The sequence below is a fragment of the Camellia sinensis genome, chromosome 11, assembly GCF_055761805.1.
Source record: "Camellia sinensis isolate YWXY chromosome 11, ASM5576180v1, whole genome shotgun sequence".
Lineage (NCBI taxonomy): Eukaryota > Viridiplantae > Streptophyta > Magnoliopsida > Ericales > Theaceae > Camellia > Camellia sinensis.
In genome coordinates, this window is record NC_138971.1 from 177,533,746 (window position 1) to 177,550,956 (window position 17,211).

Genomic DNA, 17,211 nt, shown 5'->3' on the forward strand with positions numbered 1-17,211 from the left:
TCGCACAACATGTTCTCGGGCATTTCCTTGTTTGCCGTCGAACTTGATGAACTTCGGCACTGTATACCCCTCAGGGTATGGATAGCTCAGCATCTCAATGGGGTAAGGCGGCTTGACGTCTGGATTAGGCAAAGAGGGTAAGGTCCTCTTGCCCCGTTCAAGATCGAACATGGCCTGCACATCGGCGAGAGTGAGAAACTGTTGAGGGAGAGAGTTTGATGGTGGTATTCCCGGGACTTGGCTTATGTACCCGAAGACTGAGCTAGGGGCGTCTTGGCCATTCTGGTGCTGCGAATTCATCATTGGTGAGGACATTTGACGATACTGGCCATCAGCGCCTATAGACATGCCAGTTGGTGATGGGATATTGAATTGAGGCCCGTAAAGTCCACCGTACGGCGCCGCTATACCGGGTTGTGCTTGCAGATTTGTTGTTGGCACCAAAGGAGGCCCGCTTGGTGCTTGGGTAACATTTACTGGTGGCGTGACAAGATTATGTACGGGCAGAGCTCCCTTTTGCGCCATCACGCTCCTTATGTTTTCCTGGACACCAACAGTCGCCGGAGCACCATTCATTACACTAGAAACTCCCCTAGTCACCATCGGATCTTGGCTTGGCACGCCATGGAGCCCGGGTATGGGCAAACTGCCGCCGCCTACTGTGGTTTGAGCATGTGTTACTGTGGCCGTGTTGCCATGAGCCATAGGCTGATTGGGGCCTACTTCTCCTTGGATTTGATTTTGCGCTCCGGCGAGAATAACTCCACCACCAGTTTGATTCCCGTTTGGCGCCGGTGCAAAGTTAGAACTCATCACCAACATGGTGTGAGTGAGATTCTGAAGAATGGTAAGAATCTCTTGCTGAGTATTCTGAAGTCCTTGAATGGCTTCAAGCAAAAGTGGTTGATCTGGAGTCATGGTTCTGTCATCACCACCATTAGAGGATCCTTGTTGGTGAACTTCATCTTCTCCCGCCATCCTTGTTGGAGTTGTGTGGATTCCAGATCTCGTTGAGACCATTAACCAATCCGCCTCCCCAGCAGAGTCGCCAAAATGTAGGAGAGGGTTCAAGAAAGGAGTTGGAAAATTCGAAGATCTTCGAAGATCCTTGAAGAACAATTTCGAATTCTCTAGAATATGATGAGAGGCTTAGATTCTTCAATAATCTCAACTTAGGAACACGACAACAAAGGAGATGATGGAGATAAGAGATTGGGTGAAGAAGAAGGCAAAATGGCTAGAGAATAGAATAATGGCAAGGCTCTCCCATGGATCTCCCATTTTCACTCTCAAGGTTGATAATGGAGAAGGGAAATTAGTTCTTTCCCAAGAGTTAAAAAATCTCCAAAATCCATCCCTTGTAAAGCTATGGGTGGGTGCTATTTATAGGCACCTCATGATGTAGGATGGAGCCCATGTGCAAGGCACATGGGGGATATTTTCTCTAACCACCTTGTCCGAGGGGGTGACCTCTCCGAGGAGGTGACTTCTCCGAGGAGGTGACCTCTCCGAGGAAGTGACTTCTCCGAGGAGGTGACCTCTCCGAGGAGGTGACTTCTCCGAGGATGAGAAAACCCCGAAGAGGAGATCAGTCCCTCGGCGAACCCTTCTTCTTAGCCACACCTAACCAATGATCCCCAATCATCCCAAAGGGTCAGGAGTAGTCCCAGAGGACGTCCTGCCGCAAAATATTGCCGAGTCTCATGGACCCCCCGGGGTCGTGCCACCTCGACCCGGGTATAGGCTAGTTTAACCGAAGAGTGAATTTATCTCCACTCACCGTCCTCGGGATCGGGTCCTTTGTTCGGACTCCATTACGCCCATGGTTCTGGTACGTAGACCCCGGAAAGCTCCGAGCCCGCAAGTGTTCTGGGACTCATTAACAGAGCGATTTCTAGATTGCGTCTGAATCCGTTCGAAGCCAAGTGTTTCGGACCTCTAGGTTCGTGGATCCGAACCCTTTCGAGTCCGAGTGCCTCGGATCTCTAGGCTTGCTTAATACCCTTTCGAGTCCGGGCCCGAGTAAGTCTCTAGGTTCGTGGATCCGAACCCTTTCGAGGCTTACAGCGATTCAATCCGTTTGATGGCGATAAATCTGGGCCCACCGATTCTTGGACTTGCAATAAATTCGGGCCCACTAATCTTGGGCTATTGGGCCTAAATAATTTAGTGGGCTCAAATTAGCCCCTCTTACAACTGAAGATTGATCTGAGCCATTGAAATGAAATGTATCTCTGATACATTTTGACATATTTTCAAAAACCGTTCTGTTTTATTATATAAATAAATATTATTAAAAATAATATTTTTCCTATGTTTGAACATTATATATATTATTAAAAATAAGTTGATTAAGGCTTCTTGTTACACCCTGAATGCTGCTCTCTTTACTTCCATTGCTGCTTTTTTTTTTTCTCTATATTTTGCGTCTCCCATTTCGCCTTTGTCTGTAATTGGTCTACTTATGGAAGTTTGTTGTGTTCTCCAGAAGCAGAAGGCTTTTGTTTTTGTTTTTATTTTGTTTGTTTCCACCCTTTTTTGGCTTATTCTGCACCCAAATGTTGGATTTACATTATTAATTTTACTTTCAGAAAATTAAGAATACTACCACAACTACACAAATCAAATTATTCACAAATATGTAAAATATTATTATTGTGACTTGATTTGATGAAATTTATTACTGTAATATGAAATTTATTAAAAATTAATAGTTATATATATATGAAAAATATTATGTAAAATTAATTTATATTTACATATATGAAAAATATTATGCAAATTAGTGTTATATATTATGCAAATGTTTTCAATCTGTTAATCCGTCCAAAATCGCTCAAATAACAATTTATCGATCTGTCAATTTATTATTTAATTTATAATTTTATTATCAAACCGTCAAAACTACATTGCACACCCTTACTTGCAATGAACTTCGGATACATGAAATCACTTACAAATAAAAGTTAAGCCTAAAGTAGCAAAATTCAAAACTGAAGTTTCCAAATTTACGTTTTGCCTACCGTGTTCTCTCTTAAAACAAAGTACACCTAAAAATTAGTTTGAAGAACTATAACAATATCACTCCTACACCATAAATTCTAATAAAATTTTAAATATAAGGGTTCGTTTGGAGTGTGAGTTGACTTTTTAGATTTTTAGTTATTTTAATATGGGGTTAAAAAATCTCATTTGGGATAAATTTTTTGACTTTTTGACTTTTATGAAAGAAAAAATAAAATAATTATAATTTGGTGTGGCACTTATTAAGTTAAAAAGCCTATTTTATCCTTTTTTTTAAAAACTATTTTAGCCAAAAAGTCCCCGTTTAGCTTATGCCAAACGAGGGTTAAGATTATGAAATAATAGTAGAAATTAAGGGCGAACAAACACTGAGTCGGACTTGTATTATATAGTAAGAGCATATAGTGTCATTCCAAGCCCAACCTAATATCGGGCCTAATCTAGCTATCCCAACCTAACCTTAAAAAAACATCTTAAGAGTTGTTTGGGATGTTCTAATAAGTGTACTTTTTGACTTTTTATAAAATATAGGTTGAGTTTAAAGTGATGAGGTAGAGTATTGTTGTGACTTAAATAAGATGATGTGACTTAAATAGGATAGTAATTTTTTAACTTTTGACTTTTTAAGGAGATGTCAAACCTAACCTAAATGTCAAATTTGACCACTTTACTTAATAGATATGAATTATTATTATTATTATTATTATTATTATTGTCTTTAAGGATTATTATATCATTTATTCACTTTTAATAATTATTTAGACTTGAAACATTAACAAAATTTAATTTTAAAACAAATATGGTCTTTTAACAAATGTTTTAGTTTAAGCCATAGAAACAAGTTTATATACTTTTTTTTTAATATATATCTTTTATTATTTTTTTTAGTTTATTTTGAAACTAAATAATATAAAAATTAACATAAATATTTTGTAAATGTATGGATTAGGCTAAGCATGTTAAAACTTTTTATTTCAAAATCAATTCAAAAATTAAATAAATTTAAAATTTTAGTGTAACCCAACTTTTTGTATTGAATATATATTTTTTTTAATTTTAAAAATATTGAGTTGAATTAAATTGGATGGATTGGGCGAGCCATCCCATCAACGGCCACCTAGTGGGAACACATGACTAGATTCGCCGAATTAGAAGTAAAATTAATTGTGAGCATTAAATTCTCTTATAGATAAAGAATTTGGTAAAATAAAAAATGTAACTTTATATCTTACTTTTAAATACTTCAAAATTTTAAATTTTTACACAGTTAATTTCACTTTTTTCTGATAAAATATTATTATTTTTGAATTATATTTTTAAACTATCAATTTTATGTATTTTCTGATGACCCAATCCCCGTATTTAAGGGTTAAGTATCGTGATGGTCAGTAACTGAAATTACTTCCGACCAATTCTTAAATAAATTAATAAAAGCGAGCAGAAATAATATTTAAGTGAGGGTACCAAAATAATCCTCAGAGCTTCTATTTTGATTATAAAATTTATTGACCAAAAGGCCGATATTTACATATAAAAATATCATAAAAGTGTTGTATGTGTCTATTCCGTAGTCCCGTATCTAAGACTTTCCAAAAACTATTTCTGAATTGCATTATTTCCTGAAAATTGATAAACAGCTATAAGCACATGGCAGAGTGAGAAATATTATGCTAAGAGTATAAGAGATACAAAATAACCATGGATAGTTATGTAACTAAAATATTTAAAATAACTTAGTCTGAACAAATAATCATTTAAGTAGCAAAACTGAAATTATGTAAATAAATAACCATAACCACGGTACCGAACAAAACAGAACAGAGGTCACAAGAATGACAGTCAGAACATAGATACGGATTCAAGAGGTGGTTCCCACAATAGTGTAGCACTTATCGTCGCATAGCACTTTGCTCCGCACAGAATAAAGGTCAATAGATCCATGACAACAGAGGACCACAAAGTGTTCAAACAGAGGCCAATAGTTATTTAAGTCCCTCAAGGCATGAGACTCTCGTGGTGGTACTTACAAAATATAATTATTTATAAGGTCGTTGCCAAATATTCTTTAAAATATAAACAAACATATCTATAGGTTTCATTTTAACAAATAGAGTTCAGAAATTAATCCACGTAATTGAAATATTTATAAAAAAATAACTTGTATTAATATAACTAATAAAATATAACTTGTATAAAATAAACATGGTAAGTCACAATATACGTAACATATATTATGATGACTCAAGGTATAACATAATTCACCTTAATATTAACCCTTAGCCTTACTCCACTATTACAACCTTCTTATTATAAGTTCCTACTACCAACAACTTACGTGCCTCTTCTCCTCTTTTTTTTTTCCTTTTCTTTTCCACAGAGTTGATCAACTCCTTCCTAAGCATCATCGGGCCAACACGTGGCCAGCTCGAAGATTTGCTCATAACTCACCAGGATTTATACTTATCTTAATAAATATTTAAGATAATTACACTTTAACCTAATTTTCTAATATAACTATATAAATAAATTAATCCCTAATTAAATTATACTCTATCGTATACTAATAAAAAATTAATTATTTATTTTACTATCACACCCATTATTATTATTATTATTATTATTATTATTATTATTATTATTATTATTATTATTATTATTTATTTATTTATTTACTCTTACTTTTATATTTATTTATTTACTATCTTTAACTTTAATTTGGCCTAACTAGTATTATAATTTCATATTTCTGTTAATTTTGTCCCAAATAATAATCCCTAATTAATGAAAAAATTACTCATAAATCCTATTTTAGTAAATGTTACACTAATTAGTCCTGAATGTTTTTTATTAAACCATTCAGTCCTGATTCTTTTTGGTAAAATATTGTTTTTAAATTTATTATATATCATGTTTACCTTTTTGCCCATATTTTGTTTTGGTTTTGATGTTTTCCTGGTGTTTGTTTATTAAGGATATACTGTAACTTTCCTTTTTATTAGGAGGGAATTTCGTTGAAGGCGTGGACTTGTATGGAAGTGTAGGATGTTTCCGTTATGGTGTTATTGCTGAGAAAGTTGTTTGTGGGTCTATGGTGGTTCATTTCTTCGTGTGGTGTTTGCGTGCTTGGGTTTGATTCTTTGAGTTTTTTTATTGACCTTCTTCCAGGTTCGTTTGATGTTAGTGTTTGTGTTATTATGTTTGCGATGGATTTTCTTATGGTGTTTGGGTGTGTGTTGTTGGACTATTGTATGTATGATGTTTGTTTGTGGGTTTATGTTGTTTTATATGCTTCATTATTATTGTTGCTCGCATTGACGTTTCTGCGTTATGTGTAAGGGTGTTTTGAAATTTTTTGGGGGTATTTGCGGAGAATTGGTGTTTTGTATGATGCGTTATTGTAACTTCCCAACATCACGAACAGTTCGGGTGGGTGTATTTGGGGGAATTGGTGTTTTGGTGATGTGTGTTTTGATGTTGGTTTGTGGGTTGTATATTCGATTTTTTTTTTGTGTGATGTTTCTGTTCTGCTTGTCTATATGCATACACATATATTTAATTTTGTATGTTTGAATACATTTGCGGGTTGTGCAATTTTTCTTATTTGTTACCAATTTTATGATACCGATGTTTAGCTTCTCAATTTCGAAATGTTAATTTGGCATTTTGTTAAGTTTATGGAGGAGTTTGAAAGTGTTGTTGTAGTGAAGAAGTTAGTTTTTTTGGGTGGTGATCTGTTATTGTGAATGGGCGGTGGTGTGTTATTGTCAATGGGTGGTTATTTTTCCTGGGTGTAATGTATCTGTTATTGCAGGTAATTTTGGGCAGGTATGGAGTTCGCAGTGTTGTTGTTATGTACGTTCGGTCAGATCAACGCAGTGTTCCGCATTCATCAAGCATTCACATTCAAACAATTAATTGATGCCGTTTGCGACAAGTTTGATATCATGGAGCACGAATTGGTTTATTTATTGTTTACTATTCCAGGATATAATAAGTTTAAGGTTGACTCCGACGATGATGTGCGGAACATGTTGTTACTTGCAAAGTCTTTCGGGCTTGAACATATTGACGTGATAATTCAAGTGCGGGGTAATGGGTCCACTACTCATTGTGGTGTTTCAATGTCACATGATGATGGGGAGTGCGATATCGTGGATATGCAGACAGCCGATATGGTAGACCGAACGGATTTGTTGGCGACATATTGTTCTCATCGAACGAAGACGTACTTGTCTGCTAGCTGGGCATTCGGTATTACTCATGTTGGCCAAATTTTTATGGGTGGTGCACATGAATTTCGAATGGTATTGTGCAAGTATGCAGTGGAATAAGGATTTCAGTTCAAGTATGTCAAAAATGACGCTGTACGTGTCACTGCTATATGCAAATTTGTAACGTCAACTGGGTGCGGGTGGTTGGTTCACGCCCGGGTGTCTCCTTCGAATGGTGTTATGTGTTTGAAGAGATTTATTAGTGTACATTCCTGTGGGGCTGCTGTACGAACATACCGTAATCCGCGGACTGGGTCATATTTGGTGTCCGATGTGATCGCAGGACGTGTGCGTGAATAACCACTGACACGACCGACGGATATGGTGTTTGACATGAAGGGCAATTATGGCATGGATATTAGTTATCGGGTTGCATGGTTAGGGGTGGAAAAAGCAAGAAACGAAGTATTTGGCGACCACGCTATGTCGTTCGATCAGCTTAGGTGGTATAGTAATGCTGTTATGGATAACAACCCACATAGCTACATTAATTTGGATTTCGATCAGCAAATTGGGAGGTTTGTGAGGTATTTCATAGCTTTTCGTGTTTGCATCGACGGGTTCAATGGTTGTCGTCTACTTCTATTTTTGGATAGTACGTTTTTGAAGGGAAGGTTCAAGGGGACGTTGCTCGCAGCCACCGCCAAGGATGGAAACCAAGGTATGGATGACAATTTGTAGTGTTTATTTGTACTATATACAGGACTATGTTACACATTTGTCTGTCACCACACCATGTGACTTACAGTTTGCAATTTGTATAATTTGATATTGTATTATATAGCAACCACTTGACTACATAGCATGGTACTGACATGAATTCATGCAGGTTTATTCCCCGTCGCATTTGCTATTGTCGATTCTGAAACCTCATCAAACTGGGAATGGTTCTTGCGGCATTTGGCTGAAGTTGTAGACGGAGCTAGGAATTTAACTTTCGTGTCTGATCGTAATTTAGATTTAGGCCAAGTTTGGGGACTTTAAAAAAAGCCAAAAAGTCAAAAAGTTACTCAAAAAGTTAAAAAGTTAACACTATTCACCAAAAGTCAACAATTACGGCTGCACAACTCCCAATTCAAATTTTTCCCTACAAATCAATTTTTACAATTTTTTATTACACATTTTTCAATAAAAAGTCAAAAAGTTAACCCAAACATCCATATTTTCAACCTCAATTTTTTAGTCCAAAAAGACAAAAAGTGCACTTTTTTAGTCTTCCCAAACTTGGCCTTAATACAATCAATGCCCGTTGTCTTTCCCGCGACACACGATGCATTTTGTTTGTTACATCTTCAAATAAATCTTCGTGACCGGATGAAATATGTTAACGCTGATCAGAAAGTTGGTATAATGCGGAAGTTACGAGATTGTGCTTACGCACCAACAGTAACATCATTCAACCAGAAAATTGAAATTTTAAAACAATGCAGCCAGTAGTGGTTGGTAATTTTTTGCAAGACCTGTATCCGCAACATTGGGCCAATGCATACTTTAGGTATTTTTTTTCCTTCATATTCGTATCTTCCACTTGTCCGTGTATTACTTATTCAAGTGCATGTACATTACTAATTGTTTCCCTTTCACAAGGGTCACCGACACGGTGAGATGTGGTCTAACGCCGCAGAGTCGTTTAGCAATTGGATTTGAGAAGCTCGACACCAGCCCATTACTCAATTGGTGGATGCAATAAGGGGAAAGATCATGGAAAAAATGTCAGAGCGTAAAGTAAAATCCAGCACCTGGGTTGGTGAACTTTGTCCGAAAATGGAAAAGCGTTTGATGTATGAGTTTAAAGATAGCAAGCATTGGATTGTTAGTCAATCAGATGACAATATTTTTGAGGTTCGGTCCCACCCGTCAGTGTTAGTTAACATTGGCAATCGTTCATGTTCTTGTTTTCAATGGCAACTAAATGGTTTCCCATGTCCCTACGCGGTTGTTGTGTTTTGGAATATTGGTAAGAATGTGTACGATTACATTGAACCGTATTATCACGTGGTGAAGTATAAGGCAGCGTATGAAGGGTCGATTCACCCAATTCCCACCATGGAGAAACCCAAGTTCACACAGTCAGACTATCTCATTGCACCACCCGTTTACAAACGTCCTCTTGGAAGGCCTAAGCGGAAAAGAATTCCATCAAAAGGCGAGGTTGTTCAACACATTCGGTGTGGTCGTTGTGGCAAAATGGGCCATCATAACAGGAAAACATGCAAGGAAGCGATGTAGCAGACTCGTTGTCAACTTTATCTTATATGCGAACGTTGATGAAATATTTGTTTCATATTATTAAATAATTATGTTACCTCTCCCAGAACTTTACCGTATGACTCTACAATAATTGAAGTTTATGAAACATTATATATTTTTTACATTTACGCTTGTCTAACTGTAATAACAGTGTACTTACTTGTTCTAACAACTTACGTAACATGTCCTTCTGGCCAAACAAATGCTGTTCAGAATGTGTAAATTTAGTGACAACAAACAGTTGAACATCAGTGCTTTTTGTAGTTCATGCCAATGTACTACCGTGTACTAGCAAAACAAAAAAATGTGTTGAATGATGAAAATTTTCAGAGTCACTTACAGTAAAACCACGCAGCAGCCTTCACCCACATTGCATTTTAATTAAGTGACTTACGTTGAGGCTAACGTTTCACCCCAAAACAACCTTCACAATGTACCTGTTGCACACGTCTCACAATTACATCTTCTATGTACGTGCAAAATTACACTCAAAAAGTCGTGATTTTTCCTAGCTAAATCTATCATGAAATTATGGACTACCATCATTTGATAACATCCATACCAAACCATATACGTATTAATTGAAAACACATCCACTCCCAACATTATTATCGGTAAATACTATTACAATTAGTCTATTATGCCATTTACACGTCCAATGAAACACTCATGTCACTTTGACCCATAATAACAAACATAACCAACATCCACAAGAATATTAACACAGCAATCCATACAAGACCCAACAAATTGCACGTTCCCAAAATCTGAACAACATTACGTTCCAATAACAATCCAGTATAGCCAACAAAATATGTGCAAAAAACATTTGAGCCCAAGCGAATGGGTAAATCATTTAACGTCGCGACATTTTGGCATAAACAGCAAAACATAATGTACGCGACAAAGCAAACAAACAAAATCTAAGTATCCTACTGCAAAATAATTTAACCAAAACAAACTAATCTGTCAACGACTTTCATCGAAAATATAATGAACCATCAAAATGTAAAACCAGAATCTATTTGCAATTTCCACTATTTCTGGTCTGATGGAGCTGTCAGTTCCATCAACGTATTGTACTGCGAAGGCCTCTGCCTGTGTCATTTAAGAACATCTTTACCATTGACGCGCGCAACTCTAGTGGCGTTGTTTTTTCCATCGTGGCGCCAATGTTGCAACCATGCATGTACTGCCTGATGATGTAGCAGACAAAGATTGCACAATCTGATCTGCAAACAACCAACCAACCATATCAATATCCTCGTGACTGTAACAAGTTAATTTCTTTTTCCAGGAAAAAAAAATTAAAAAAAAAAACAACCCAGTATAACATCTTACGTTTCCGGGCTCTGTTGTGGACAATCAATGACTGAAACAAGGGGTCTGTCAAAGTCTGGCTTTCTAACAGTACCGGGTGCCAACTGTGGCCAGACAAATTTTGTATAATATTCTTCCAACAACTGTTTCTACAAAATCAAATTTAATATACATCATCTTTTTGGCATACATATTTACAGCAAACTAACTACACTTTATAATGAATTTGTCACTGTAAAATATGCACATGGTCTGCCATGTCACTAACTTACGAAGAAAAATTAGTACATATGGGAAAAATTAATTTCACATTCACAAACTAACCACTTTCAGTGATTCATTGTAATGTTCATCACGTATTCCTCTCCTAGGTTTCGAAGAATTATAATGTTTCCATGACTCGCTCACAGTGTCATGCACCATTACAGTCCAGTGGTTGGCATGATACACCGGGTAATGCGTGAATCTGTGTCCTTTTGCAGCTTTGATTTGCACATTCAAATATTTCCCCCGCGACAGTGCATTCAGATTCTGCATAAAATCCTATTTCATTATGCCAGTCGTACCAACAAAATCAGGTATTCTGAAACAAATAAATTAACTTTACACTTTCGGTGATGTGGGAATGTATATGTCCAATTATTGCGCGCTTACATTACATACACTTACCGAGCATACGCTGCTAAAAACATGCGAACTGTCCCCAGCGTCTTGTCTTTCAATACCTTTGTCCTGCAATTCCATCAACATGGCTACATACGCATCAATGACCTACACCAATCAACCACGATGTTATTTCTGTGACATAAACATCTCATACCAGAAAATCATGTTTGGACTATGTTGTTGCACATAGTTTCCAGTGTGTTAACACTATATTTACGTTCTCTTGAATAGATGATCTCTGCACTAGGTCACGGATATCACCGAACATAACTTGTATATCGCTTTCACCTCCATCCCATATTACAGCTCTGCAAACAACATCACATCATTACCAAATGTACAAAATATACACTCTCACAAACAAAATTACAAATAAATGCATTCATATTCATATTGGTTACCCGTCGCCGTCAAATGTGTACACTCTTTTCAGAAGCATAATTTCATCTTCATCAAGCGTATTCCATACAGCATGTTTCCTGCTCATTCCAAATCCTTGCCATGTTTTATTTCCAACTTCAACATCCTCAACGTCCTATATTACTTCAAGACTAACAGTTTCCCTATCACCCATCTTCCATTTATGTTTGCCACGACCACCTAAATTGGGGTAATCATAGTCACTTAATCGAAATTCACGTCGTGCCTTGCTCTTAACTCTCCTCACCAACGATGTCATATCGGGGCTAGGTCTGATGTCTTCCAACCTGTCAGTCTCGTCCATCGTAATGGTTTCAACATTGACAAGGTTGTTCTCTTGTTCACTGACAACAGCATTCTCAATGTCATTATCTTTCAGTGACATATCCAAGTTTATATTGACAAACTGTTCATCAGCCAATTTACTAACGCAGTCCACTCCTGTAACATCATCTGTCGCGGCAGACATGGTATTTGCATTTCTTCCACAACCCTCTGCCAAACGTTCAGCGCTACCAGTTACTGACACACTTTCAGACTTGTTACTTTTCCCCGAATTATGTTCCCATGACGCCTGTTGCTTGTTTTTCTCTTTAAATACTGACTGCCTTACTTCGTGCACCTCACACTCATCCATATGGTCTTCCAAAATTGTTATCCTTGCCTCTAGCTTTTGAACTTGTGTCGTCAGCCTTAAAATTTCAGTATCGTTCGCAAAAATTACACTATCGAAGCCGATGAATAGGTTGGTGGCATGTGCACCCACCAATCTCTCCATCGCCGCAACTTTAACATCTACATCATGCAAACGGGCAGACTTCACAGAAACTTCCATCTCCAATTCATTAATTTTCTTCAGAGCCTTTCCTAACTGGTCAATAGTGTTGTTGGTGTCTTCACAAACAGAGCCTCCAGGTTGTGTGCTTGCCAGGTCTAATAGATCAGGGAACAAAACCGGGAACGATCTCCCATCTTCCAATATATTACCATCCTCCTTGCTCCTACCATATGGGTTTGTATTGCGAATTTCTTCATTCTTGTTGGCGGACGTCCGTTTAACCTCACCACCATTGGGTGAATCTGGCTGCCAACAATTCAAACTCGGTTCAGCAACGTTCACAGCAGCGTTAGGAGCATTAGCCGACAACCCATTCCACATACTCACCGGCTCCACTACTAACACTTTTCCTCATTCTTCCACAATGCCTTCTGCATCCGCCGATTTCTCAACAAAATACTTTTCGATAATAGTCCCTGAAAGTTTATCAGGATTAACCTGTGCGCCGGGGGGGGGGGGAAATGGTACCATATATTAAGTACAAACCAACCAAAACGTATACCACATGCCAACAGTGTGTTGAATGTCATACCTCAAAAGAACCCTCCACCGATAATTCCACGCTTCTCAATTTCCCGATTATTTTCCCAAGGTTCCATCGACAAAACCGTGGTGAAACATTGGGCCTATCTGGTTGTATAATGTCTGTGTGCTCGCAAAGCAGAAACTACAAATTAAAAATAATAGTAAACGGTCAATCACAACGTCAACTACCCGTACACATTCAAACTCTTAAAGTTTTGGTAGATTAATGGATTTTCTGGGTTTTAGATCAAATCTTACCAGCAACGCTACGACACACCCAGTGACACGTTCTGGCCTATTGTGCGCCTCATTCAACGAAGAAACCAACGAGTTTCGAATTGTTGCTGTCCAATCATACAATCGTAAAGTCTCCAACTTATCGATAACCCGCACAAACGCCCAACCAATGGACTCACCTGTTGTTGGGAAAAATAATTTCGCACATACGTACAGGCACATCAGCTTTGCAACATCTTCTTCGTCTTCCTCCATCCTCCCACGCATTGCCACTACAAGCGCATCTTTGATTACCTTCGATAAAATTCGGCTGACGTTAGGGCATCTTCTTTGTATAAAATATGCCGGTCTTTTACCAACATGACACAAATCTAACTTCTTCCTCCCACATTGCAACCCAAATAATAAACGAATGTCACTATTTCGAATTGGCAGTCATATTCCCCCGATGTAAAATTTATTATCAATAGAGTTGTATGTCTGAATTACACGGCACACCATCGCGTCACACTTTTTATATGCAGCCGGATCCAATTTATGCACTCGGATCGCGTCAATCATGAGCCAAAACAGGGTTTTCTGTAATTGCTTGACATGACGAGCACTGAAATCGAACTCTAACACTGTTTTCATAACACCGGCAATGTTAGACCGGTACATTAGCTTCTTCATGTTGACAAAAGCTCTTCGCATAGGACGTGTACCTGTTCTGCTTGTCTTGAATGGCAATTTTGACTGTCTCCTCGCAGCTAATCGGGTTGACGTTTGAACAGAAGATCACGATGGTGGAGTTCTGCATTCTACCTTACGTGTCGCACGATGCCGGCTTCCACTTGTTGCACAGCATTAACATTACCAAATTAGCACCATCAAAAAAACCTGACTACCAATAACCATACAACACAGCATTCACATACATTATTTACTAGACATAAAACACATATCACGCTTCAACATCCCCCCACGAATCAAACCCACAGAAACACAAACTGAAACTGCACTACAACACAACATTACCCTTACTAATAAAAAATGAATACAACCAACTTGCAAAATTAATTTTCAATTACCTTTGACATAGTAACAATACAAGATTCGTTAGTAACTTATTTCGTAACCCAACTGCCTACGAACTCATATTTAACCCCACATTACCACGTAACCACAACCCACATACACCGCTTCGGCACACGCCATTGCATTCTACAACCCAATGTAATTCAAGGAACTTGGAAATTTACAGTAACATTGACAAAAGCAGTGGTCCCTCACCAACATAGTAAACACACAAGATATTGGGACCATATTGGGAGTGAAATACTAACACAATGTTTCCCCATCCAAACACACTGGTCCATCGTTGACATTGACACTTCAGCATCCTCAAACAACGCAAATTACCAATTTCACCAAACCCCTTCCAGTAAATTAACATTTACATGTGAACAACACCACAATGACCATTGACTTATTACCAAGCACAACCGAATCTGCTAACCACAGCTTAGTAGTAAACAATAAGTACATCGACGCATGCAATGTTCACCCAACCCAAAACAATGCCCCATCTACAACATTGCCATTTCACCATCGGCCAAAAAAAAAGAAAAGAAAAAAAAAGGACTTTCCAAACACCAATTTGACTAACTTAACATTGACATAGACATCAAAATCAATCCCCACCTTCTCCCATCTTCAACACCAACACACCCAAAATTAGGGCTCCACCACAAACATTAAAAAACACACAGCTAGGCCAATCCAGTAGACAATTTTGAAAACAATGTTTACCCCCAACAAATACGATCACACAAAACGTGAACATGCACACACCATCAGACTAGAAATTACATACCTGCCGCCATTTTTTCTCGCGGCGATTACCGGCTCCAACGTTCTGTTAGTGTCTTATTCTACGCCAATTACTGTTCTTCATGATGTTCAGACCCAACTCTGACGCTCCCAACACCGTATTCCCACGTTTGACGGTTTCAACTAGGGTTTTACTCGGCAATGGAACTTTAATTTAGGAAATCACATCAACAACACCAATCTTAACAACAGTCTCCGTAATCACGGATTCGAAATTGCTGAAACATCGGAATCACGATCCCACTCCAAAAATTACTTCCCATATTCGCTCACAGTAGATTGACATACCGTTTCGATGTTGGCCTCTTTGGTAAATTCAACAACAAACAATGCCCGTTATTTACCCCTTATTTCAGGACACGTATTCCACAAAGCATGGGCTTTAACGTCTTTAACATTGGAATGAGATCTATTAGTGTTACAAAAAAAACTCAGGACTAAATGGTTTAACATTTACTAATTTAGGATTTATTAGTGTTTTGCCCCTAATTAATTTCATATTTGATAATCCAATACCAAATTAGATTATGTATTTATTATTATTTATTTAATAATATATTATCATATACAACCATAATGCCAGTATAAAATTTAAGGGACAATTTAAATTTTCGATTTGTTATATATTTAGCTCTACAATTTCTAATCATCATATCATATCATACATGTGTATATATATATATATATATATTATTAAAAATAATATTTTTCCTATGCTTGGATGGCACATTATAAGGGCTTGTTTTTTTTAAGAGAACCATGTCGACATGAATTTTTTTAATTACATATAGAGTTCTACATAAATCTAAACCTAATTTAAATTATACTAACTTATCCATTTTATATGAATTTTATTTGACAAATATTTATTTTTCATGATAAATTGAGATAATTGACAAACTCAATACCAATTTTGCGTTTCACATTTTTTTCTTAATTTTTTCAAGGGTATTAGAATTGTTTTTTAATACTAAATTGCCTTATTTTTTTTATTTTTTATTTTACCGTGCATTATTCTATACTCAATATCAATTCTATATTATTCAATAATATCAATTTGTCGTTTAAATTTTATAGTGATTCTATATATGAAATTATATTTCATTTCCTACATTATTTTATATAATCACAACTTACAAGAGAAAAAATTTACACAACAATGATACTTTCGAAGAACCTCTAAAGTTTAGGATTTACTACTTGAGTTATTTTTTCAATTATTAAACAGTAAGTTCTTTTATATTTTGACATTATATTACAGATGATTAATCACTTCACACACTGAGATGTATTTATCAGTCGGATGTTTTCATTATATTTTCTTTTTTGGTTAAGATATTGTTATGTGATTCTTTATTGGTTAGTCGTTGTTGAATTTTTTTTATATAGTTGATATTTTAATTTAATTAACAGTGTTTATTTTACAGTCTTATAATTTAATATATATATATATCATATAAAATCATTATATGATAATCCAACTGCAACATATTTATATTTAACTTTTTAATAAATTTTATATAATTTCTATTTTTATATATTTTTAATTTCTAAATGAATATAAAATAAAATTAAATAGTTAGAATTACTTTTAATTTTATGTTACTAATTTTTATTATAATTTAACTATTATTTTTAATATCAAAATGAGTATTTATTTTACTATTTTATAATAATATATATCATACAACAATGATTGAGACCCTCTTTTTTTGGACCCCACAACCTGTTTGAATCTCAATCATTGATGGTGTGGGCCCCACACATATATTTTATAATAATATATAT

General features: G+C 36.4%; 2 protein-coding genes across 2 annotated transcripts; both read left to right on the forward strand.

The window, feature by feature from the left end:
• The first annotated feature begins 7,616 nt into the window (after positions 1 to 7,616).
• On the forward strand, positions 7,617 to 8,985 carry LOC145802894 (uncharacterized). Its single transcript, XM_082895707.1, has 3 exons — positions 7,617 to 7,956; positions 8,125 to 8,236; positions 8,883 to 8,985. Exons 1-3 carry the CDS (start codon positions 7,617 to 7,619, stop codon positions 8,983 to 8,985), a joined length of 555 nt encoding a protein of 184 aa, XP_082751833.1.
• A 74-nt stretch (positions 8,986 to 9,059) lies between these two features.
• LOC145802895 (uncharacterized) lies at positions 9,060 to 9,524 on the forward strand. Its single transcript, XM_082895708.1, has one exon. The coding sequence runs from the start codon at positions 9,060 to 9,062 to the stop codon at positions 9,522 to 9,524; it is 465 nt and encodes a 154-aa protein (XP_082751834.1).
• The last annotated feature ends 7,687 nt before the right edge of the window (positions 9,525 to 17,211 follow it).

Coding starts and splice junctions, on each gene's coding strand:
- LOC145802894 (XM_082895707.1), top strand. CDS start 7,617: ATGGTGTTTGACATGAAGGGCAATTATGGCATGGATATTAGTTATCGG. Junction 7,957..8,124: donor CGCCAAGGATGGAAACCAAG/GTATGGATGACA, acceptor GAATTCATGCAG/GTTTATTCCCCGTCGCATTT. Junction 8,237..8,882: donor GCTAGGAATTTAACTTTCGT/GTCTGATCGTAA, acceptor CCCTTTCACAAG/GGTCACCGACACGGTGAGAT.
- LOC145802895 (XM_082895708.1), top strand. CDS start 9,060: ATGGAAAAGCGTTTGATGTATGAGTTTAAAGATAGCAAGCATTGGATT.